The 26,448-nt window shown below is 44.9% G+C and overlaps 1 protein-coding gene across 1 annotated transcript in view; it reads right to left on the reverse strand.

Moving 5' to 3' along the window:
• Nucleotides 1-18,380, reverse strand: part of MAMLD1 (mastermind like domain containing 1) — an 85,357-nt gene extending 66,977 nt beyond the window's left edge. The window contains exon 1 of the mRNA XM_075053715.1: nucleotides 18,123-18,380. Within this exon, the coding sequence (XP_074909816.1) occupies nucleotides 18,123-18,176 (54 nt within the window). The 5' untranslated portion in view covers nucleotides 18,177-18,380. The remainder of the gene's footprint in view (nucleotides 1-18,122) is intronic.
• Between the last annotated feature and the right edge of the window lie 8,068 nt (nucleotides 18,381-26,448).

Consider the following 26,448-nt stretch of genomic DNA (forward strand, 5'->3'; position numbering starts at 1 on the left):
TATCCTTTAAATTTGACTAAAAATGATGTGATTTACAAAGCAAACAAGCCAGTTAAACAAAGCTAATTAAATTCACTAGAGACAGCCTTGCTTTTCCCCTCAGTGAGTGTTTATTTCAGCTCCCAGTGCTCTGATAGCTCCTGACAGCTTGCTGGGACACAAGAAAGAAGTAGGTCAGGGTAAGCCAGAATCAGCAACAGAGGATCCCATTAGACAGGCTTGTAGGGTAATACTGAGATCGAGGAAGTGTGTGATGTAGTGACAGTGTTAGAGACACATAACAAACAGCCTGAGGACAGCCTCCAGCAGAACCGGTACATTTATCTTCTCTGTGTTATAATGACCCCTCATACAGCTTATCCAGTTTGTGATTTCTCGTACGAGAGGTGCCGTATAAACCTAATGACAAAAACGCGCTCACGGTTTGCAAGACGATGCCGAGCCAGAGGCAGCGCGAGCAGAGGCTCTCCTCCCACCGAGCCCTTGCCCTTCGCCTTACGGAGCCGGCCGGCTTCCAGGGGCAGGCAGCTACTCCCACGAGCAGAATACGTCCCCCTCGCTTAGCTGGGAATGCAGTGAGGAATCTCGCTGCTCACGGAGATCAAAGGAGAATAAGACTGGTTTCTCCTAACCAGCTTCTAAAACATTATACCGATGATTATGGTTGCGGTGCCTACACGGGATCTGAACCTATCAAGCACCCCATAGCAAGAAGAGCCGCCGTGGCAGCTAGGGAGCACAGCAAAATCGCGTTACGGGGCACAAAAGGCACCTGCTTCTTACCGAGCTGTTGTCTGGGGGCTCCCGCTGAACCACCACCCAGGTTCCTACGTGCCATTTGAACTGGCAGGAGGGCTTGGGTATGTCTTCTCATACCCCAGCACCACTGCCTTTGGGAGCAGCGACTGGCAGACAAGAGAGGCTGAGAAACCTGCGGTTTCTGCTGGCTTTCCCAGCTGGGATCGCTATGTAATGACGAAACATCAGCGGAACCAGGGAGGAGAACAAAAACAAAAAGACCAAAGTGAGCAGTGTAAATATAAAATGCTTTACGTTTCTACCACTGTATTAGGTTATTTATTGTAAAGTGTATTTTCACTGCATATGTGTGTATACCTGGACACTTGCTAATGCAACTCTTGCCTCCTGAAGGATAAGAGTATTTTTTTTTCAAGTGCCTTGGCAATAGCAGCAGAAAACACAGTGCCATAAACTCTGCGCTGTAATATTAAGTCAGAGGCAAGTGGAAAAGCAGAGCTCTAACTCTCCTTGTTCTCATGACTACTGCTCACACCATTAAAAGTTCAAAGCCTCTCCCACCATCTCCGGCGGTACTGTACATACCCCAAACATTTCAATTATGAGGGTCAATTTCTCAGCTTACACACAGAGCCAGAGAGATTCTCCTCAACTCCAAACTGTGTAGCTTACATTAAAAAGAGAGCGCGACCATGTGCTATCTCAGAAAAATAGGTACGTTTGACAGGAACAATTTAAATCGCCATGGGCATAAACAAACACAAATGGAGAATGTTGTTTTATTTTGTTCTGAGCTCAATACATTCACTCTGCTTAGAGATGTCTCCAGCATCCACTTTACCTGAAGTGCCTGAGTGACTCGGTTTTCAGAAATGATGGAGGCCATACTGATAAAGCGGCTCGCGTTATTTCAAGAGTTTAATTTTTGTTGCCCCGACTTCATTTTCATGTTTATTCAACAAGAGTGCGTCATGTTCAGCATTTATCCCCTTCTTTGTTTCTAGCCACAATCTTTGCGCAACACAATTCGCCTCCTGTGTTAACAGTGCTTCCTGCTCTTCAGGGGGTCACACTATATGGGCACTTGCACCCACCCATTTTACAACACAACACATCCCTTTCCTCCAATTTTTACTTAAGCAGACAGTTCCATTGAGTTCACAGAGGTTTTGTCCGAGTGACGCCTATTTGCTCCAACGCTGAGCATCTAGGTAAAAATCCCTACCTGATTAAATGTCCTAAAGAAAAACATGCATGTCCTATGAAAATATGCATTAAGATAAAAGCATTAAAATAAAGGAAGACAATGAGAATGATCAGAGCAGCACTGCCTGCAAGGAAGGAAGGAAGCTTTTAAGACCACTAAAATATAAAATTGATTTGTACACATATTTGATAAAAATCAATACAATTAGCAAGTAACTGAATACTAGAAAGGGAAATTGATTGCTCGAGGGCCCTGAGGACTCAGGGCAATCAGTCCATTCTTCTAGCTCCTCCACTCTTAATAAAAATTTACTTTTTCATAATCCTGCCTGAACTCTTTGCCCATTAATAATGCCGCTAAATAGCTCTTCTTTTAGCACTATTATTGCAGACCTGCTTGAATTACATTTAGAGGCAGTTTCGAGTGGCATGTCCTGGCCATTTTGCTATCTGCAGCACAAACCTCCAAGCAATAGCATAAAAGAATACCAGCTAATGAACAGGAGCACAGGAACACTTGAGAAGAGCTTATAAAATTAAGTACCAAAGTTTAAATAAACGGATTACCATAGAATTGATTTGCTACATCAATTTGGTCAGCTTTTGCTGATACATCATTCCTTCCTCAAAGGAGAAGAGCCACCGTTTCGAAACAACTAATTAAACATTTTGAACCATGGCCTTACAAGGAGAGCAGGGCTGCATTGCTCTGCTCTCCTGTCTCCCTTCGCTCGCCGAGTGATTCCTCACTGCGGTGTAAAAATCGTTACTGCACGTGAAACAGGAGACTGAATTTATAGTCAAATCTAGACTAAATGAAGTGGCTTTTACAGCCGCCATCTCTGAGCAGATTCCCGTTCCAGGCAAGGGCATCTTCTCTTCCTTCATTAAAGGGGGACTGGAGGAACTGAAACACAATTGCTCTTCCCCACGCAGAGGGAGGGAGGCTCCTGGCTCGGCCAGCACGGTCTCCCCAGGTGAGGATTTCCATTACAGCCAACCGGCTGCACAATCTGATAGAGGGTGCACACAACTCGTACGCATCTACAAAGGAGGTTTCTCTTTCAAAAGGTCAGATGCCTTCTCAGATAAGAACTTTCTCAGATGTTAAGCCCTGTCCACTGACTCATCTTGATAGGAAGCTCTTTAAACCAAAAACTACCTTTGGGCCCCCAACAACTTCTCTGCCAGCCTGCAGTTCAGGGTGACACAGCCTTTGCTGTTAACTAGGGCCCTGATTCAGCAATGCACTTGAGCATATACTCAAATGGAGCTGTGAGTAGCCTTATCCAAGCCAAAGGTAAACAAATAATTCTTCCATATTAATGAGACCACTTGCACGCTTAAAATTCAACAATGTAATTTAAGCGCTTTCCAGTGCGTCTCCAAAGGAACTTCTCAAGAAGTCATTGAGCTGAATAAAATCACGTATGCACCTCATCATATTCACTCCAGCAGAAACTCAGAAATCTCAACACATGCTTATGTCTCCAATGGTCCAGCCGGACCAGTAACTAAACTGAGCCGTTATATCAGCCTAAGAAAAGGTCTACAGATGCTTTGCAACTCAAGCAGCAATCTGTGGCGATGCCTCCATAAGGGTGGATGAGAGACTGCAGTGCCAAGGGAGGAGAACAGCGCATCACTCAGCAGGGCACCAGTGGAAGTGCCACAGGTGCAGCTGCAACATCTGCGAAGCTGCCTCTCTAAATTCTTATGATGTTCTTACTCCAAAGTTTGTCCTGCTGCTTCTACTTAGAAAGAAGAGACATTAGTCTGGACACAGAAATGGAAACCAGAAATTACACAGTTTCAGTGCTGGCCTTCTTTGTAACCAAGAGCAAACTACTTTAATCTCTTTGCTTCAGTTTCCCTGCCTTTATTAATAAAGCAGAGACAGTAAAACTTATTTCACCTAACTCATACATCTTTTGTGAAGATGAAATGCTTGTTCTGTGTAAAGTACTTGGAAGATGAAAGGCATCAAGTAAATATTAATCATAGACACCACACCTACCAACAGGATCTCCAGTACACTGATTTGGATCCGTGTTTGAAGAGTCTTTCTTTGTGCAATTCAGGAACTATGCTTTCCTGGAGAAGTAAAGGTGAATTAAAGCTAATCAAGAATTCCCATGTTAATCGGCCTTCTAGCCTTCAGAAGATCATAAGGAGGATGATGCTTCCATTTCAAAAGACAACACAGTGCCTCAAAATGAATTACATCAAACTGGCTGAAGCCCATTTACAGCACGGTCATGGAAGAAACTATGGGAGTTCATCCACCAACATTCATCTTAGAGCATACACACTTGAAAATCAGATCCTATTCAATAATGAAATCTCGAGTGACTCATTCTTTCTACGTGTGAAAAAAGCTCTCTGAGAGAACCAAAGAATCTTTTACTTCCCCATCTGAACACTGAACTACATCTCCTTACTTTGGAGAAAGCTAGAAGGCTTCAGAGCCAGCTGTAAAAGAGAACATTACCATCTGAGGTTGACAGAATCCAAGGCCACCTTAAGATCTCAAATTTCTGTTGCAGGAGAGCTGGGAAGATGGTTCATTAGCAGCTCAGCTGATCTTCTGAACCAGCTTCCCAGGCATAGCAAGGTGCACTGATCTCACGCAGACGTGCCCACGAGGCTGGCCCGGGGAAGGCTAGCGACGCTGCTCCGGGCTTTTTTGCTGTTCCATGTGCATCACGTGCCAGATTATTTACTTAATGTCTTAAGCAACTTCTGCCACTCAAACTTAGCTCATGCAACCCTAGCTGTCCTGCCGGCAGTAACCAGCAGGTTTCCCAGGTGAAAGCGGTCTTCGCTATTCCTGCCTGAACCAGTGGATTTACACAACAAGGACAGCAGCGCAGCCATACCTTGACTCTTGTCCCTGTGTTAGCCCGGTCTGAAAGCCATCCGACACCTACCGCAGCTGCACACTGAACAGCAGTTGCGTGCTTTGGTCAGCTGTTCAGCAGCCGGGCCGCCCAAGCACTGAGCTCACCCAAAGAAAAATCCTGCGAACAAAATAAACCAAAGCAACGCATGCCAAAGATCAGAGGGCAATCAAAGGTGTGCAGCCCCGGCACTGTGCCTGCTCCCTGCCGCAGCTCTGCCTGCCTCTGAAGAGGTGACACAGGGTTAGCTCCCTGGAGCATCTCTTCACTGCCGCTAAGAGAGTCCGATTTCTCCAGCAGAGCAATCACAACAAAGGTACGAACGCAAGAGTACGAGGAACAAAACAGGAGTCGCAAACTTAAAAAAGACAAGGGCGATAAAGGAAAGCACTGCCTGTTAGTCGGTGTTGAAGGAACACGGAACGAGTTTGCACACAGGAAACACTTACTGCCTGAATGGAAGCAACAGGAGATGCTGGACCTGGCGGACCAGGCACGCAAGGGATCCCAGTCCTCCCGAGGAGGGCCCGGACCTGCCGTCCCTCCATCCTCCCCCCAGATACCTACCCGCCTTCCTCAGCTCTGCCTCTGTCTCCTCGGCTTTGCCCTCCCAGCCCGCCCCAGCCCATCCCTGCTCTCTCTCCCCTACCATTGCCTCCTCGTACTTTGGACCTCTTCACCTCTACACCCCGAGGTCTCCGGCTCTCCATCGTTGGCTCGGGCAGCACCAGCCCGCGCGGCCGGGCCAGCCGGTGCCGCAGAGCAGCTCAGCTCGCGCCCGCAGCGCTGGTCCACCTCCTCGCCGGGATCCAGCAGGATGCATAAACAAACAAATTACGCTACAGACACAGAGCTACGCTCCAAAAGGAAATGACCACTGGATGTTATTGCTTAACCTTTCCTAATAATGAACGTGTATTTCTTGAAAATATATGCCACCTAATCCCCTCAGCATTGCAAACACGTACAACAGGAGGGTAATTTAAGTTAATCAAGCCCCAAGCTCTACGTGAAGTTTAACAGTTTGCTTCACTACATTTTGGGTAGCAGATGGCAAAGCACTCGATGGTACATTTTCTGCAGTCCTCGTACAAAGGCCTATACCTGTTTCTGTTCCGGGTGTGAATGCTAACAAAGGGACGTTCGCCGGACTAGCTAAAGGCTGCAAAGTGGGCGAGCATTTTAAATCCTGAAATAAAAGACATGTAGTTACCAATATAGATGTTCCAAAGAGAGGCCTCGTGGGCAGCCAAAATCAGTCATTTACCCGCTAGTTCGCCATTACTGCCCTTCTTACATATAAAATGAAAGCTACAGGCTGGCATAAGACTTCAGGTAATTAATCCACGCCTTATCTGCACAAGTGCCAACTTCCAAAATCAGTTCCATGGAGGCAAGCAGTAGGGGTTTTGTTACACAACAGCACTTGACACTGTTGCTGTAGCTCACAATATTTCTATACACGCTGTCCTTACAAATGACTCCAGACTGTAAGTAGCCTGGCACGTGGGCATCAGAAACCAGTCTGAGTGGATAATTTGGATTTCAAACTACCTCTGTGGACAGTCACTCAAATGCTCTATTTCTGGCTAGATCGGGGTGGGGGGGGCTGGGGTAGGGGGAGAGAAGAGCTGACAAGGGGAAAAAAAGAATTTGTAGATGACATGTAGAGCCAGAACAATTTTAAAGAAAGGGCAATTAAGACTGCCTAAGTCAAGCTTTTTCCAGGTATGTTAGAGTGACTGCGAATCAAGGGGTAGAGCAATAAACAGTTCAGCCTGCGACATTCAAGATTTCATAATTTATGACCAACAGAAGACGCACGGCTCTCCTTCAAAACACAAAGCGCACCCCCCAGCATCCAATTAATGGTGGTGTGTACAGTGAACATACTTACCCTAATTGACTGGTCCAATAGTCATGGCTGCCCCCAAGCATTTCTGGAAGTAGCATTTCTGCAGCAGCACCGTGCAGAAATGCTTCACATTTATTAACTTGTTTGTTTTTGATTGTTGGATTGGTTCCCCATTCCCAAGGCACTTAGATTTATTCTTTTAGCTTAACACTACAAAGTAATCAAATCACTCCGTCACAGCTGACAGACTGTAGGAGCCCTGAAGGGGAGGGAAGAGTGGCATCAGAAGAAACATCTACATTTTCTCTTACATCCTTCACACTTGCCCTAAACTTTAGATTTGACTCATCTATGTCTCTGGAATTCAAGAACATTGAACTTTAACTGACATGGGAAGTTATCTGAAGATGCACTTTCACTTGAAATTAAGGCTGATCTACCTTCTGGGATCAGGGACCAAGATTCGCTTCTCACGAAGACTGAAAAGCCCAAACACACTCTCCCTCTGCTTCGAGTCAAACACAAGTGTTGCTGCAACCAAGAAAACATCCTTCCAATGCTATGTAAAGTTCAAACCAACCAATCCATCAATAAGAAGAGGAGATGAGATGGAGGATTCAAACATGTCTTTGTGCCCTTCCATCAAATGTGTAGAATAGGTAAGAACAGAAGGACAAAGGAGATGGCTCGGAGAGTCAAGATTAATATGGAAACAGAAAAAGGGCATGGCTTCTGGTTGGATTTTGACTGTGCCTCTTCAGTACAATTTTTTTTGGAGCTTTATGCAATCAATATTAGAAAATGCTTAGCACCAACCCTTGATGTGGAAGACAGAGAGAATTTTTTTTTTTATTATTTAGACAAATTCCAATGTCCTTTTCTAATGCTACCCAATGCAAAATCAGAAAGAAATTAGTGCTTGCATGGTCCTGTGGGTTTAAAAATAATTTGAATGACCCACTGCTTAAAGTATGGAAAGGGTCCTCTGTTATTAAAATTCAAACATATTTCATTTTAGACTGTACTCAAACTGACAGGGTAAAACTTCAAGAAAATCCCCCAACAGGTTTTTTTAATCAAGAAAAACAACAAAACAAAACTTCATGGAGCCTGTGATCAAATAATCTTACCGAGTTTGGATTTAATACACCAACAATGTCAGGCATTTCAATGCAGTAGCATCAAAACTAGATATTTACTGCTTGGTAGTGAGTAACCCTTTGAAAAGGGAGGAACACAAATTCCTTTTTAATGAGTCACCATTTGGCAGTCAGAGATCAAAACCTTTTGCCTGTATTTCTGACTGCAAGATTGTATATACTTGGGGTTTTTTTCAGTCTGTGTGACTTTATTTAAATCAACACAGTTAATTAAGAAAATAAGTAAGTTGGAGGAACAGGAAAAGCAAAGTCCTTAAAAGTACCTGACGATCAGCATGACCTACTGGGTTACTGAAAATACCAGATGAATTCAGAAATTATTTCCGTATATAAATTTGGAATTGTGAAAATCCTAGTAAGATTTAAAGTAACTAGTCAAAGCAAAATGAAATTATACTCAGTATCTATTCTGATAACCACATGAAATATGTTGTATAATTATTCTTAAACTAATGAAAATGTTTACATACTAAGTGTTACATACTAATGTACAGGGAAGAAGCTTCTTGTGTGTGAGTGGAACTGTGTATGACAAATGTCTTTGTAAAATATTCATTTGTTTACCTTTGCCCAAAACTTAACCTATGAAGATCTGTGACAGAGAATGAAACATTAAAATACATGCCTGAGAGTAGATGCTGGTTTTGCCTTTAAATATTTTCTTTTCCCCTGTATCAAATTCTGAAGTTTCAGCAAAACACAAGATACTATGATGTGATGTCGGGGGTGGGGTGGGGGGAGGATTAAAAAAAAATAAAAAAAATCCACCTGTGTTGGCATTATAGCCAAAGCAAAGAAATAAAAATATCATTCACACTGAGGGGGTCTCAGAGTAAGATGTACCTGCCTTTATTTTGAATGTAATTTTCACCTATGTGAAAAGTCCCTAAAGAACTCAGTTAGTAACAAGCACTTACAATTTACAAAATGTTTAACTAGTTAAGGATGCTTAGTGTGAAGGTTAAGGTAAAGCACCATTATTCCCATTTTGCAATGGACAAGGATGAACCTGGGAACTATTTACTCCAAAAATTGCCTCCATCTCTGGAGGCCTGTGGGGCTACAGATACTTTGAGAAAAAAAATAATCTTAACAGTATTGAAATTAAGAGTAGGCATTATTCAGGGTTGACTTCCACCTTAGGAAATCTCCAAATTGTTATATGAAAACTCATATCCACAAAAATTAGAGCAGGGACTTACCACTCACTCCACACAGCTATCAAACAGCCATCCCGTGGAACTACTGATCAGCAAAAGCATCTCCATACCTTGCTGTCAGCTCACTGAACCATCCCATCCCTTACATCGGTTGATCTTAATTTATGTTCAATTTACTTGTAGATTGGAAGTAATTAGAGTAAATAATTACAGTAACTGGCTACAGTTTGGGAATTGAGAGAACTGAAGAAAGAATTCAGAGAAATAACCTGATCTACTACTGTAAAGAGAATCAATCATCCATCTCCTTCCATTAGTCTTTTTGGCAATCCTGTGCCACTGTTGTCACAAGCCTGGATAACGATGCCACATTAATTCTCCTTCTGAGAAAGGGACTACAAGATTTGACTCCGTAACTGTGTCCTATCTGACCTTGGGGAATCTTTGGGGGAAATTTCCCATCAAATGCTGTTACAGTTCTTACTGAAGGAGAATTACTGAGTTGGACCCGTGCTTTATAACTCGAATGCATGACACAAAAATATACAACCAATCTTCTGTTTCCACTAGAAATAAATCATCACTACATAACCAACGATTCTGCAGATCCAACCCTATGTGAGAAATTACATTTTCAAAGTCATTTCAACAGGCCTGCTCAGAGGTGATGGACATGGGGCAGAACGAAGAGACAGCTACTACGAATTTCTCATGTAACAACAGTTCTTTTAAGTACATTTACCTAAACTGGAGATAGGCTGCATTTCCCAATCCAAACCTTCCCAAAGGAAAAAAAAGCTTTGTTGTAAATATTACAGAACACAGAACTGGAAAAGAAGAAAGTCATCCTATGTTTCATAACAGAAATGAACTCCCTTCCTTCAAGAGTATATACTGCTCTCTGCAACGTGAACTGTGGCATCGCTGATGTCAGTGTGAGCAGGCAGAAGAGGACATATGGCCTTTTGTCCTGCTCCCAAGATGCTGCATGTTAAAAAAAAAAAAATTTTTTTTCAAAAATCATTATCCAGGCTGGAAGAAACCCAAGCCATCATAAATGTTTGTTTATTGCAATTTGGAAGACCTTTTTAGAAAAAACAAACTACTCTTAGACATGTAATCCTAAACCCAAATGGTGGACGGGAATCAACTACAAACCATGCATTATTTTGGGGAAACTTTTGCTGCCATGCTTATTTGAGTATTTCTCTGTAACTAGATATCATTTCTATTACTGTGGCTATGACTAACAAGTTAACAACTCTATTTACACTAGTACTGTTGTATCATTAGAAACAACAAGATTATGTACTTTAATTCTAATGCCAGCACAATTATTTTAACACCAAGTGTGTCAGATCTAACTCTATACCCCCTAAATTAATTTCAGAGTAGTGGCTAAATAAAATGACATACTTCTTTGTGCTTTTGTTATAACATGCTCATGTGCAGCAAACTGTGAAGAAAATGTAGTAATTAGAGGTTAAATTAATCCCTGACAGACAGGCAGCTTAGTAAAGCTGGGCCCTCTTCAGAAAAACGTAGCATAAAGCTTGCCAGTCTTTCAGAATTAGGCACAAAGAACAGGCAAGATTGGCAAGTCCCTCACCACTGCAATCCAACCAAAGGGTAACGCTGAAAAGTCGGAGCAAGTCTTCAAGCAGCCAATACTACCAGGCAGATCTTGTGACAAATGTGATTTAGAGCTCCAAGCAATTGTTGCTGCAGCCGCTCTAACTGCCTGATCAGGATCAACCACTTGAAATTAAAGACAGCCTTTTGCACAGCAGAACAGACTTCTAACCACCATATAATCAACCTCAAGACGTTAATAAAAGTGAACAATGGCATTATATTTCACAACATAACTAGAAAGTTACCTTGCTGCTTCTGATTTTAATGCAGGTAATGGATTTCATTGCCCACAACAGAGTAAATGCGCTGTGTTATTCTGAAAACAATAAATAGGTATATCTTGGGTAGGTGTAACTCTCGAACCTACCTGGAGTTCTGAGATACTTAATTCTAGAGAAAAAGAAACTTCCACAGAAATGCACAAGCCAAACAACGCAAGACAAAAGAGGCAGCCAGATCGTGTTGATGATATCCAGAAAGTATTTCTTTTTTGTGCATGTCAGCAGAAGTAAATGTTTTTTTTCCAATCTCTCTAGCTGTGGCATGACAGAAGTAGCCGGTTTTTAAATCCATGCAAATACAGCCTGTTATCAGAAGGGGAGAAACTGAAGGGGCCTTGCTCTGTGCTGAGGAAAAAGCATCCTGGCTTTCCCGCGCTGACAAATCCTGGCGCAGGAATGGCAGACGTACCACCGCGTCCATCCTACTTGACTTACGCCTTACCTCCAAAGGTGGAAGGTGCAGAAAACTGGCTTCCCCCTGGGCTAACGCTGATGCCACTCAATAGATTGCCTGACATGGGGTGAAACAATAACGTAGTTAACACCCTCCCCTGCAGAGGTAATCTATATCGTGTCTGCGACAGGCTGAGCCCCCAGCTGTCCCTGCTGGAATGGGAAAGCACAACAGGCACCTGAGGTTGGATCACCAGGTAAATTCAAAAGAAAAAGAAAAAAAGGGAAAAGCCTGTACTACAATTAAAGTAAAAGGAAAACAGGGGGCTTGCGGAGACTGCAAATCAGCGTGGGAGTGCATTAACACCACCGGTATTTCTGTACTACCCAGATCATCAATTATTAACAAATTAGGACATGCCTGATGGGGTACTTATGTAACACTTCTTTATCAATAAAACTGCCGAGTCCTTGCAGGGAAAAGCAGAGCAGTTTTCAACAAGTCATAATACAACATCTCCCTTTGGACAGGGTACGACGATGAATTCTGGTTTCCCTCTCCTCAGCCTGTCCACCCATTCCCAAAGAACAATTTTGGTCAGTCCGGCAGAGCCCCTGCTCGAAGCCCGGGGCGCACCCCAGCCTCCCGTGAGCAGCAGCCCTTTAATCAGGTCAGCGCTTATCAATGGCTCATTGTAGCGATGAGGCAGCTCTGGGAGTAAAGGGCCGTATGAAATCCCACATCCCCCTGCATCTCCCACGCCTGGGCCCCACTGGCACTTCACTGGCCCCACGGAAACAGCCACTGGCCACGTGGTCCCTGGGCACAGCCTACGTCCCCCAGCCAGTCCAGCCGGCCGGGCTGCGTGGTAGGGAGGGGAGGAAGGGAACCCACAACTCTTTCCCCTGCTCTCTACCCTTTGGGCACAACTGCTCCTCCGCAGGAGCGAAGGGCCAGCTAAAATTCAGCCTGCAGAGACAATATCCTTCGCCCTGCTTCGCTTCCAATTCGCTTCCTCCAACAGGCGAGAGTGAGCAGGGTGGGGGGCACATAACAATCCCCCCTCCCTACGCAAGGGCCTGATCCTTGAGCCCTTAATTCTAGGATCAAATCTGAGTCTTATCTACTCCAGAATGGAAAAGGACTGCTAGGCCGGGCGGTAGGAGAGTACACCAGTCTTTCTCTTATCAGGGCCCAGCCCAGCAGAACCTTTCGGTTCATCTGAGACGCACAGCCAAGGAAACAGCTCTAAAAAGAGCTACTGCAACTTTGCAAGCAAATGCTGCACAAACTAAGTATATTCCTCTCGAAGGAAAGTAATGACGTAGTAATTCGTTTTCTTCCATGTAAAAAATGAAAATTATTATCAGTGAGGAGGCTTCCCAAGAGGAATAAAGACTCTTCACAGCTCATTTGCACTTGCTAGTCATCCCTCTCTGACTGCATCACTCTCTGGTAGCGCAACTGGTGACTTTGAAACCGATGGAGTCGTATCCCAAGAGCCATGAGCCCTGCTTACGCTGTCACCCTGAGATATACTTTCATTTTGAACAGAGCTAACAGGCCAGTCCATAGCAACTGCAATGAAAAATATCTACCAGAAGACAAGGACATAAAGTGAAACCTTTAACTGACAAAGACTTCAATTTTCTGTGTAAAGTGCTAGCAGTAATAATAAAGAACACGGGAAGGAGACGTGATGCAAGCACAGACTGTTTTGCAAAGTTTCCCTTCAGCTGCTGGCAGCCCTGAAACGGGTTGCACAAAGTTAAAACTGTGTTATTGATCACTGCCTATTCTGCAGGGCTGGTTTGGGTTTTTTGTTTGGGTTTTTTTGTTTTGTTTTTTTTTTTTAAAATAAAACAGCATTGTTCTTTTGCTATTTTCACTTAAAACAATACTCCAGTATCTTCCAATATCCAGTCCAATCTGAAACGACACTAATGAGGGTAGTACTAAATGCCTAAACAGTTTCTTCACATATTTGTTAAGTAATTGCCTTTTCGAGTGCACCCCTTTTACGGGTGCACAAAACAAAACTTACTATGAGTACACAACGGTATCGTGCACATTTGGCATTTTTCAGCAATGCTCTAAAGTTCCCCTTCAAAATTACTGCCAAGGAAGGAAGTTCTGCATAATTTTAGCACTCAACATCTGAAAAAATTAGAACAGTCCCAACTGTTCTTTGAGATGTATAAAAGAACAGTTGAAAAACTTACAGTTGACTGGTGCTACCTAGGTTACCCGTCAATGGCATTGAAACTGGTATATTATTAAGAGAGGTGTATGATGGGAATTGGTTTATTGTGCTGATCCATAGTAACCAACTCCTGTTCGTCCATCATTTATCTCTCTCACCAGCGACATATGGGTTTGTCTATTCACACTCTCAGCATTCTCTCTGCTCCAACAAACAGTCAGCCTTTTCTGCTGGGATAAGGAGATTTTTTAGTTACATCCATTATGTGCGTATCAACATTTATGGCAGGAAGATAATTGCCAAAGAGCTCAGGGGGATAAAAGCTCCCTCTTTATAACACAAACCCCCTTAAAAAAATCAATATTGATATAAAACAGTTCAACGCAAAGCCTTGGCGTGTCTTCTGCTTCCTTCAGTTTAAAATACTTTTTTTTTTTTTTTTTAACATAGCAAGTCAAACTGGAACATCAGGTAGAAAGCCTTCGTAATGAGTTACACTACTGCTCTTCCCATAGAGGAAAAAATAGCAGTGTACAGTATTAATTGTTCCTTAAAGAAGTGAATGGCAAATGTGTCAGATATAAAGAAGGTTCCTTGGAAAGGTGCCAGCATCATCTAAACTGATGTAGCTATCTTTATTTGGAGACCATACCGATTACTAATGAATCGTAACTTATAGTCACCTTTGCCTAAATGTTGAAAAATGCCGACACCAGGAAACAGCCAGCACAGGGGGGACAATGAAAACCTGGGGATCCTGCCTGTTTCCCTACTGAAGGAGCTCAGACAGCTTTCTACTACTCCATCCCCCAGTTTGGATAAATCCATTTGTCACAGCTTCTGCAAGATTTACTTCACTTTCCCATAGCTATGTATTCATAAAAGTTATTTTAAGGCAACTTTCATCAGAGTAGCAAGTAACATAGAACATTTATTGATTAAATGACTGGGAACCAGTGAGTTGCACCGTACTTAACCTACAGGACAACTCAGGGATTTTACTTACTGTTACCCTTGCCCTTGTGTTACCTTCTGCCTTCCTAACTTTTGTCTCTCTCATGAAACCAGTTCCTAGGTCGATCCTTGTCCTACAGTTGCATCCTGGCAGGTTAGTGATCATTTAGGTCAGGGCAAGAGTGTCAGCCTGACACCTTGGATCATGAACTCTTGCAGTAAATCTTCCTGTATGTTCGGAAAGCATCTAGCACAATAGCTCCTTAATCCCATTTTAAATCTCTGATTACTACCACATTGTAACATTTGTAACAAGGTCAGTAAAAACCCAAACCCAAACACACTGTATTTATAAAACACTTCTACCTGTGTAACAGGAAGCCATACAAAAGAATTTAAAGAAATGCAACTGCCTCCTGTAATTGCTAATCCCCCCCCAACCCTTTAACAACTACCTCGGCTTTAAAAAAATCCAAGAGACTTTGCAGGTTTGAACTACTTAGTTACAAGGGACTAAAAGTGAAGCCCTGTCAATATTTGCTTTTCTGATTCTGAAGTATTAGTTAAAAGGATTAAAAATAGAGATGAAAAACCTCAAGTTAAAAAAAAAACAACAAACCTCTGAAAATAAAAAGCTAAATTAAATTTGAGCTGCTCAATTCTAAACATTAAACAGCTTTTCACTCACTCGAGAGGAGCTGTTAACTGCATGTTACCTGCCTATACTATTTGTTTTTTATCCCTGAGCAACAGACTATTTCCTGGTTGAGTTTAAAAACTCAGTGACGTTCCAATTTCAACCCACACATGTGTGTCACTGTCAACGTCAGTGGCAGGAAAACATTAGAAGTCACCCCTTGCTAATGCTTTCCTAACATGGAATTTCCTCGTATCTCGCTCCCTCAGCCCACCTCCTCCCTTCAGCTGAGAGCATCTTTCCCAAATTGCTTCCCCCCCCCCTTCCAAACATATGGCAGGGAGAGAGAACTGAAAATGGTCAGTGCCAGAACTAGATCGCTGCTTTTTTAGGCGCTAGCGTCTAACTTCGCTCAAACTGCTCTCGCCTGCCTTTAACTTGGGAGAGCTCGGCCGTGGGCAAGCAGCCCCCCCCCCCGGTGCCAGGGACCTTCTCCCACGGCCGCGGGTGTTTGTCTCCCGGGCACCCGGCACCCCCACCGCACGGCACTGCCTCCCACCCCCGCTGTTATTCTCCTTGCACTCAAGCTTCTCGCACGGTAATACACCAAAAAAAAATTATGTTCCGGCGGGTAGCCCGCTTTGGGGGTGGCGGGGAAAAGCCGCTACCGGCGCCGAGGGGGGCGCAAGGCCCCCGCTTCTCCGGGGGATGCCCGTGCGCCGAGCCGGGCTAAGGGGGGGGCGATCAGCTGCCGGGGGCGGGCAGCAAACAGCTGCTGGGTCCGGCAGGTTCAAGGCCGTTCCGGCTCCCTCTCTCCTGGACGCACCATATGGTCCACCTCGCACATCAGCAGCTTTATTTCCCCCCCCCCCCCCCCCCCATCAGCTCGGCCCAGAGGGGGAGCTCCGGGAGGGGCAGCCCCCCCCGGGGCACGGGCGTCAGGCATTACCCGGGGATTACAGGGCTAAGCAGGGAAACACTCACGTTATATAACAGGGGGGAGAATTTCCACCCACCCCCCCGGCGCTCCCGCACCCTTCCCTCCCTCCTTCCCTCCCTCCCAAACCGGGGCGGCCGCACGGCAGCGGGGGGAGCCCGGCGCCTCCGCCCCCGGCGCGGGGAAGGGGCCAGACGCAGTTAATCTCCCCGCTGGCGGGTCGGGGGAGGGACTGCGGGGTTCCCGTGTCCCCGGTCCCCCCCCTCCGGTGGAGGAGGAGGAGGAGGAGGAGGAGGGAGGCAGGCTCTTCGTGCAACGCCCGTGCCAGGAGGCTCCCCGCAAGCGGCCGGTGCCCGACAGGCTCTTCTGCTTCCGACGGGAAGAGGCGAGGCGATCGCGCCGCACCGGGGAAACTGCCCGGCCGATCGCGGCGGACACCGGCCGCGGCTCCGCGGCGCCGCCCGGCCCCCGCTCCCCAGCCCCGGGCTCCGCCGCCGCCTCCCCCCCTTCCCCGCCGCCCTGCCGGGAGCACCGTGGAAAACAAAAGCGGCCTTTTAATTTATTGTCCGGGGGGGGGGGGGGGAGGAGAGGGAGGGGCGGGCGGTGTGAAAGGAAAGCAAAGCCCGTTTTCTTCCAAGAAACGGCCGTTCTCCCCGGGATCCCTCCGAGTCACCCTGGTGACAACCCCCCGCCAGCCGAAGCCGAACAAAAGCCGCGGTGCCCTCGGCCCCGCCGCTCCCCCGGGCCGAGCAACAGGCCGGGGAAGGCGGCGGAGGAGGGACCGGAGGAGGGCTCGCCTACCGGCCGGGGGAGAGGGGCAGCCCCTGCCTTAGAAGGAGACGTGGGACCGAGTCAGCGAGCGCCTTGTTTACCCTGCAGTTGCTCTAAAGCCCGATCTTAATCACAGGATGAGAAACCAAAACAGTTTAAATCGTGAGTCAGCATGCGTTTTCTTTCAAATACACGTATAGCCTCGGCGAGAGTGGCGAACGCGCCGCGTTTGCACCGTCTCCCTCACTTTGGGGCTAGTGCCGTTTCGAGAGCCGCACACACGCACAGCCTCGCCAAAAAGGAGGCGGAATGTCGGGCTCCGCACTCTTTTCAGGAATAACCGAGGGCTCCCTTCTGGGCTCGGCGGAGCCTTTTGTTCCAAAGCCTGCCTAGAGAACGTGCGCTTCAGACTCCCCAAATAACCAGGCACGCCGCTGCCAACGCAAATACCGGGAGTTCTTTAAGAAAAAATAAATAATCATCATAAGAGAGAGCAGGACTAGCCCCTCTACGCGTGACACCTTCCCGGAGGAGTCCCCTCGCGATGACGGGTCTGTCCTTCCCTGCCCGTTTGGTCCAAGTTGACATGAAAAATCCCCCAGCGCCGGGCTGAGCCAGCCTGCCCGCACGGCCGTGTTTACACAGGGATACCCGGAGCTCGCCGCTCCGGTCGCACCGGCCGTTCCCCCATCCCGCTCGCCGCCCCCCCCCCCCCGGGCCGCCGGCGTTTCAGCCCGGCCGAGACCGGCAGCATCCACCGCCTCTTCCCCGCACGAGCGATGACACGAAAAGCCACGGAGCGTGGCCCGCGGACGGGGCTCGCCGGCGCGGCCGCCCCCTCTCCCCGCCGGCGCTGCCCGCCCCCGGAGCCGGCCTCGCCGCCGCGCCGGAGACCGCACCGCCCCGGGGATCACCTCGTTCACCACCATCTTAAAGCCCACGGACCCCCTCCGTCCCTCCCTGCCTCCCTCTCCCCGGACTGACAGCAGCTCCCGGCGGAGAGGAGGGCGAAATTTGTCCCCCCAAGTTGCTGGTTTCTTCTCTTCCAGAGCCCCGGCGCAGCCCCCGCGAAGCCCAGCGAGGCGGGCAGAGCCAGCACAAGGTGGGCACTTTCTTCAGCCGCCTCTGCAAACTTTCCTCCAGCCCCGGCCGAGAGCGGCTCCGGCTGCAGCCGCCCCGCGTCTGGGCGAGCAACTATTCCGAGGGTGTTTCAGTCCTTTTAAATCAACTCCTAGTTTTCCAGTCCGTATCGATTTCAAATGCTACTTACTGGAATATGTGGCTCCATGCGTGGTGCTTCTACCCGCTGGGAAACCAGCAGCATCTTGGACTGGGGATCAGCCGGCTTTTAGATCCACTTTGGCTGTATTTAGCAAAACCCAGCACCGCAAAGGACTCGCAGACTGTTTTCTCCTTTTAGGTTCCAGACAAGTTCATCCTGGCGTTGCAGTTTGCTAATGATTCACTGTCTGTCTCAATCTGCTCACTACATTTCCATCAACCCACAGCTTCCTCACTTAGAAGGTGGAGTTTGTGGGGTTTAAGTTACTGATAGGCATATCTAAGTGCTGTGTCACTCAAAGAGGAGGAGACACACGCACACACTCACACATACACACACACACGCTCTCACACACACGAACGGCTCCAGGCTTAAAGGGGAAGTAACACTTTCTTCTCTTCAGAAACTGGAAACCTCACACATCCAAGGATTTTTTTTTTTTTTCTTCTGTGCATGAAAGCGAAAATCATGCTGCCTATGGAGAGTATAAGAACACGCGAAAAGCTGCTTCGCATGTTTAGCGCCTTCTTTGTAGAGCTTCAAGTTCATTTAGTGCAAAAGTAGGGTAGCTCAGAAAGGTACGGGCAATTAATGTGGTTTTTGTTTGGTTGGTTTGGGTTTTTTTTTTTTGTCCAAATCGAAGTGTACAAATCACTCAAAAGAGAGCCCGAGGCCTGAAGTGGAAAGGTTTGAGTTACTCCTAAAAACTGTAGTTTCCTGTGTCTTTATGCCATTATGATAGGATATTCAGCACTCTTAACACTCATAAAAGGGTTAAACTCATCTCACACAGGTGAACCCAGGTTACCAAGAAGGAAACAGTAGAGTTGTTTCATTTTCACCCTTTGTGCTATGTACATGGATTTTTGAAGACAGATACAATTCTGAATAGAGAGCTCCCATAAAACCATGCACTTCTCATATGACTATAAATGTGCTTGTTACAAGCTGCCATCTCTGAATATTAATTTTGACAGACCATCAGCTGAAAGCTGAGAACCTATTCAGACCTCCTCTTGGATTGTGCAGAAAGGACTGGGAAGAACAAGCTGCAGGCATCTAGGAGAGCACACTGGGTCCACAAATAATTGCTGGTATAATTTCATTTCGTTACCTTGCTGCATCAGTATGACCGTCACTCCTGTCCCGATACAGTGGAGATGCTAGAAACCCTGTCCCGGTACACCGACTCAATGGATAAGACGCAGAAGACATGGTACCATTTCTAACAAAATGTCTAATTTTTTTTAATCCTTCCTAAAATAGTAATATTAGTAAATTAGGCTGTATGAAATTAAGAAGAAAGTTATTTAAGTTAAACTCAATTACTGCAGCCCAATACATACAAGTGGAGCCAGAACCTGGCCTCACTTTCCTGAAAGTTTCCCACACAGCAACCATCTTCGACTTGCAGTTAACTTATAGGCCAAATCCATCTTTGTAACTCGAGTTAATAAATATCAGGAATATTAGTTCATCAACAAAGAAAAAAAATTGTTTTCACCTTTGCTGAAGCCTCTAGCTTTCCTGTGACTGCTCTAACAACAGGCCCACTCCCCTGAGCGGTATTTGTGTTACTTCAGTTTGGATTGGTTGGAAGTTTATTGGTTTTCTAATGATTTTGCCTTCTGTATTATTTAAAATCACTTCAATGTATTTTTGTCTATTGAAAAAAAGAAGCACAAAAATAATAAACTTGTGTGGTTGTCAGTACCCTGAATTCTACAGACTCTGAAGGCCAGGTCTCAAAAGGTTTCAGTGTCTAAGGGGAGGCGTATCGACACCTGATGTTTGGGTTTGTTGGGCTGCCCAGATCAAATCTACAACCCTGCCTGAGGTGCCAGGGCTCAAACCCAGCATTAGGGCACCAGCATGGGATCTGAAAGAGCCAACATGCTAAGAAGGAGTCACCTAAAATGAGCAAGCTCAGTGGAGACACACATTCATCATGCATGAATTAAGCTCCACCTGCAAGGAGGTGCCGCTGTCTGCCCAGTATGCAATGTCTGGAACACTCCCCTGAAGGTATGTGTGTGTGTAAGGGCTCCCATCTATCTGCCTGGAGTTTTTTTGCCTAAAATATGTGTGTATGGAATGTATGGGGGCCACAGGGATTCCCACTTTCTGTGGATGTACCGGACCTACTGACGACAACATGCTCAGGTGACGACTGCGTGGCAGGTCCATGTCAGTTTTTCTATGCAGCACCTGCAGTGCACACTAGTCATTTGTCCAGAAGTTTTGGACAAACCATGTCATTCATGACTCTTGCCAGACATCTGAAGTTCCTGACAAGTGGCAAAAGTCCTAAGGACTGTCATTTGCTTTGTTCATTTCATAAAACTAGACCAAAGGACTTCCCCAAAAGGAAGAAGACATGAGTAGGGTGTATAGGAGTCCTGCCTGTTCCATGCAGAAGGAATTTAGTTGTCAAGGGGATCTGCTTGCCAGATAGTGGTTTGTGTTCTCTGTAAAGTGCGATACGGTCTCAGATGGAAATAAAATTGAACCAAGTAGTTATATCAATTGGTTAGTCCACAACAGAATTGTGGCAACATTTTAATTTTTTGAACCTACTGGCTCAAGTTGCACAAGGTCTGGATTTCACTCTGGCAGCCTGGTGCCCAGTGTCCCCATGCTGCCAAGCATGATGCTCTAGACAGATCGGGCAAAGCTGTAAGGTAAGTGCTGGGATGCTCAACAGTGTCACAACAAGGACAGGTTGTACAACAAGGGTGTATGCAGAAGCCTGATTCCAGGCAGTGCGTGAGCATTTAACAAAAAAGCAGCTCCCTTGCAGAGATCACTCATTTTCAGTGAAGGGTAATGGCTAAGCAGGGGATTTCAGGGTTGCAATTTTGGTCTTCAGTGATTAAGTTATGAGCCCTTTCTTTAGGCATATTTACTATAGCTGACCTGGGGGAATCCCTGGCTGCCCTGGAATCAACGACAAAACTTTCACTGGCTTCTTCAGGGCAGCATTTTATCTTCCTAGGTGAGGCCTACCCTAAGCAAATTGCAGACTATCTTATTATTGTGCTTTTGTCTTATTTCAAAAAGGTGAGCTGTGGGATTCTGCAGAAAAGAGGCAATTCTAAGGGCATCAAGGCTGTTGTTACAGCCACAGGCTGAGGCTTGCCAAAATGTATCCTAGTTCCTCAAATACTTCCCTCCAGGCTGGGCATTGAACCCAGGCCTGACTGGCTGGGTTTAATCCTGTTATTTATCAGTTTTACAGTATTTTGCCATATTTTACTTAGCATCTTTAATATCCATAGAAAACACAATTTTCTTTGTTCACTTATTAAAACTAGCACCATTTCTTTCCAAACAGAGATGTCTTATTCAAAAGCCAGAGTCTGAGAGCTGAGAAATCTTTTCTGAAAACAAACAAACAAAAAACCCCAAACAGGACCAATGCTTGTCCTGTAGTCCATAGTTTTTGAAAGAGCAGTATCTTTTTACCTAAGGAGAACTGTTAGTTGGAAAGCTGTAATGTGTTAAATAACTGCCCAAGGTTATGTTCACCAAGTGAAAGGATCACGCACTCGGAAACAATCTTGATAAGTTGTGTGAGCAACAGGCACTGCCAATACAAGATGGCCAAGAGCTAGAGAAAAGATTTGCATCTTGCAGGTTGGTGTGAACTAAACATGCTAAAACTGAGCGTCCAGGTAACTTTGATGCTGGGACTCTGTTCTCCCAGGAGAACTGTGTCTGACTCCCAGCTGCCCTCTGGGTGTTCCCGACATCAGTAAGGATAACAGAAGTCCAGGCAGACAAGGGCTGCTCCGCAGACACATCTTGTACACTGATGGGAAGCAGCAACTGAGCAGTGCAAGGATTCACTACAAACTCACCGAAGGATTCACAAATTGCCAGTGACCCAGAATCAGACGGATGGAAATCATGTGATGCTTCCTACTTGCATGGTTTTGACCTGAAATCAAGTAAAATCAATGGCTTTGGCTGAAATACACTTTGAGTGTGTTTATTGGGAGCTAAAATGCAAAGCAAAGCTCCCAGGGAGTAAAATCACATGAACTGCAACAGATATACACAAGTCTTCATAAGCTAAAACAAGAGTTTGTCCTAATTCTACTCAAAACACAAACCACTAGCATGTGAGGATGAGGTGCAAAATTCAACAACAAAGATAGTCATTAGGCCGAACACAAACAGGGTGATAAGGACAAATATAAAAAAAGGATGAAATTATTCCTCTGACAGAAAATTACAGAAAACCCTCACAAATTCCACTGTATTTGCTTTCAAGGAACAAAGACAAGTGTGGCATCATCGCAAGTCAGCGTAATATAAATAAGAACATAAGAATTCCCATCAGATCAAAGGTGCACCTAGCCAGTATTTTACTTCTGGATATCAGTGATATCCATTTTCAAAAAGTACTTCATTAAACTGTGGAGATCATTACCATGGATGGACATTTTAGAATAAATGGGTTCAAAAAGGATTGGAAGTGCTTATGGAGGGCAAATTCATCAGCGGCCGTTTAACACAAACGTCTGGATGAGGCCTCTGGTTCTGAACCACTAAATGCTGGAAGCTGGCAGGCGATAGGAGGAGAGGAAGGACTCTCTGTCCATGCCTTGTCTACAAAGCAGGTTCTTTCCTAAGAGTCTAGTAGCAGTCACTTCAAGGCACAGATATTGGGCCTGATGAACCTTCAGTTTGACTGGTCAGTATTGCATTTCTTATGCTAGATTAGATCAGCGATCCAGCTAATTTGGTATCTTGTCTCTGACCATAGGCAATAGCTGATGCTTCAGAAGGCAGAAAAAAACCCCTTTACTGAACAATTGCAGGACAAATTGCATGTAGCAGTGAAAGTTTCCTAGCAAGTTTCTTCCTAAGGGTAGACAATCTATAACTGCCCAATGCTCAGAACCAGGGGGGCTTGTGTCCTTTGTGTACTTCCCCCATAGTACACTATAATATATTGGGGATGAGATTTCTAATAATGCATGCAAAATTTCATTTCTGAAACCCATTATACTATTAACATCAGTAACATCACGAGTTGAGTAAAACAGCAGCTCGGGTGATTTCTGAATGTGTTTAATTGGATGTCCTTTTTTTCCTAGTAAAAGTGTATGGGAAATACATGAAAATAGATAAATTGCATCAATAGACAATTTTGATTTCCTCAGTAATGCTTGCCACATTAAGTAATTTTATAAGTCATGTTGAAAAATATAATCATTAATATAGCAATTCTAATTTTTTAAAGAAACATTACTTTTAGGAAAATAGGAAGCTTCAAGGAAAAAGTTTTTGTTTGTGAGCAGTTAACTAAAGGCTTTCAGCACAGCTTTCGTTGGTTTGGACACAAAAGAACACAGCTGATAACTTTTCCTTCAGTAGGTCATTATTTACATGAGTGTCCATGGAAGAGTGTATAGGTAAAGTCATTAAAGGATGGACTGGCATGTTAACATTTCAGTGGGTACATGAACTAGTTTAGGACATTATATAAATCAAAGTGAATGCTGATTTTTTCTTTTGTACAGAAAAATAGACACAGATCTAACAGGAATCTCTGTGCTTAGGAGTTAAGAGATGACAATGCTATTAGTAATTTCTTCATATTTTCTATGAAAGGTACATAGCATAAAGTACGTAGCTTCTACTAAAGCATAGGTCAAAATCATGTTGTTAATCTCTGCTTGGTTGCCAAATGCTTGTTCCAAATTGATCTACTTTGAACTTATATTTTAAATACAGAAATCAATTATTTGCATAGCTCAAAGATACACTTAAGCACATGCTTAATGTTATGTATGACTCTCTCAGAAATTGAAGGGATTACTTGAGTGCTTAGGTAAGCACTTAGATACATCTGCACCATCAGCACTGGTGCGATCAAGTCTTGCTTGCAGGAGGCAAAATCCCAGCTCTACTGACATCCCAAACTAAGACCACGTCTCAAAATCTTTTCATGTAAACAAAAGTCTGTTGATCTCATCAGGCATTTCATTTTCACTTGAGTGAAACCTGGCCTGCAGGATTTAGCTCGGCAATATTTTACCTCTCTTCATCTCTTCTTGCAATCAGGCCATACAAAGCTGCAAAACGCTCTGAGTGCGGATCTCCACCACGACTGAGGCTAGGAAGCAGTGCTAGAAGAATATCAAATACCTGATGCACCTTCATCAAGGCCAAAATACTCTATAGAAAGGCTGAATTATGACCAACGTGTTTAACTGTCTTTGTACAGGTCATTTCAATTCTGATCATCTTGCAGCTAATAAGATTTCCATTAAAAATATAGAAGGTGATACAAGTGAACATAGTGTCACATTTAATAGCTGTATTGTTAGCAACAATACATTGAAAAAGTTTGCTAATTAATGACATTTCTGCAGTTCTGACTTGTGCATAAAACGTCTTCCCCCTTGATTTACGACCCGTGCTCCCCGTGCAGCTGCTGCTGGCTTTGCCTGGTGGGCACAGACTGCGCGCTGGCCTTTCTCACCGAAGGCGTTGGGCTGTAGGGGCGTGGGATGGTAGCGCTGAGGCCGCTGCACATTTCACCTGCAGCCTCAGCGATCCAAGAATAAAAGCTATCATACGCTCAACCAAAAGCGTACATGCAAATGCACAGGCATCAGTAAAACGAGCCTGCATTTGCAATGCCTGTCACTACCCAAGAGATGCCTTTTCTCCGAGCGTTACATTCGGTAGCATTCTCACATTTGTCAGTTGCTGCAGAGCTCCGGCAGCCAAGTGGGCACAAAAGCAGCATCCAGCCCGTGGAAGGGGTATCGGATCAGGAGCAATCAGTGACAGGCGTCACTTGCCAGATTTCCAAGTTACCAATAGGCCTGGGCAATGGGACACGCTTATTTGACTCCTGTACCTGACTGCAAGTAAGGCACCACTCAGAAGATATAATAATGCAAAAAAGGCTTAGTAATAACTCTAGCTTTGCTGTTTTCTCATTGCTGGATCATACAGTTCATATACACATGCAATGATCAGGAACATATGGACCTGCCTCAGCTCCTCTAGAAGTCAACAGAAAGGCAGATTCTGGCCCACACCTGACACAAGGGATCCCAAATAGCTTTAAATATCTAAGTCTGCAAAAATAGTTCTATATTCATTGGTTTTGAGACAGGATCACCTAATTTTCCTTCCCTCAGGAAACACGCACTTTTCTTCCTTAATTTTCCCTTTCGTTCCTACAGTTGTCCTCTCTTTGCTAGAGCTGACACTATTTTTTAAAGCATTCTCTACTTCATGACTGTCAAACTATCCTTTCCATGCCAGATACATGGCAAAGTTACATATTCTTCAACTCAAAACAATTTACATGAATATTCATAAACTACCTGATGGCAGAATTGGCCCTGAGTTTTAAAACCATAAAGCCCACAGAAACAAATGTTACCCTCTTCCCTTTGTCAGAGATCCCTTGGATCAAGCATAGAAATTATACTTTTATGCAGTTGTCAAGAAAATGCAAAACCAATGCACGAAACATCTTATGTTCTGTTTATTAAAGAAGAGTGTCTGTGACGGTACAGATATTCAGCCAGACTAGGATGTTGCCAATGTCAGTTTGTGATTTACTAGAAATTATTGATTTCAAATCTTGGTTTCCCAGGGCTACTGAGCATATCCCGTCATATAAATATGCATCCATTTGCTAGCGGCTGCAGCCTTGTATAAAAATGTGTGTTGTCTCAACTAGTGTCAGATTTCTTGAGCCAAAAAATAAAGCTCTGCTACCCTTCAGTGCAGGAATGAATACCAGCTATTAAGATACATTTCTCTGTCCAATACTGTATCCGCACGACTTGCACAACTATGGCATCCATCCAGAATTATATATTTTGTTATTAAAATTAATATGGCACTGTCCTGAGAAATTGCACCATACTCCCCCTCCCCAAAAGGAAATCACTCAAAAGATTTCACAGAGCATCTTTAAATTACGAGACAGGTACAGCCTCAGACTTCTCATATAGCTCAAGAAACAGCTTGAATTTGACTACTTTTAGGTACAGATCTGTCATGAGCAAGTTACGCAACATGCAAGTGCAAAAGGATGGTGGGATAGTAACTCTCTGTTCATTAGGGCCAAGAGTGATAGTTGAATTGCCAGCATTTGTAAAGATTAGAAAGAAAGGAGAATACCACTGTGAGCCACTGAGAGTTGGGGCACGTGTGTCCTCTCAGCCTGTTCCCCTAGGTCCTGCTGTTCTCCTGCCCGTCTTCTGCTCCTGGTCACCCGACACGTTCCTGCACAGTGTTTTTTTCCATTTGGCCCTACTCCTTAAGACTTTCT

This window comes from Buteo buteo, chromosome 22 (genome assembly GCF_964188355.1).
Source record: "Buteo buteo chromosome 22, bButBut1.hap1.1, whole genome shotgun sequence".
Lineage (NCBI taxonomy): Eukaryota > Metazoa > Chordata > Aves > Accipitriformes > Accipitridae > Buteo > Buteo buteo.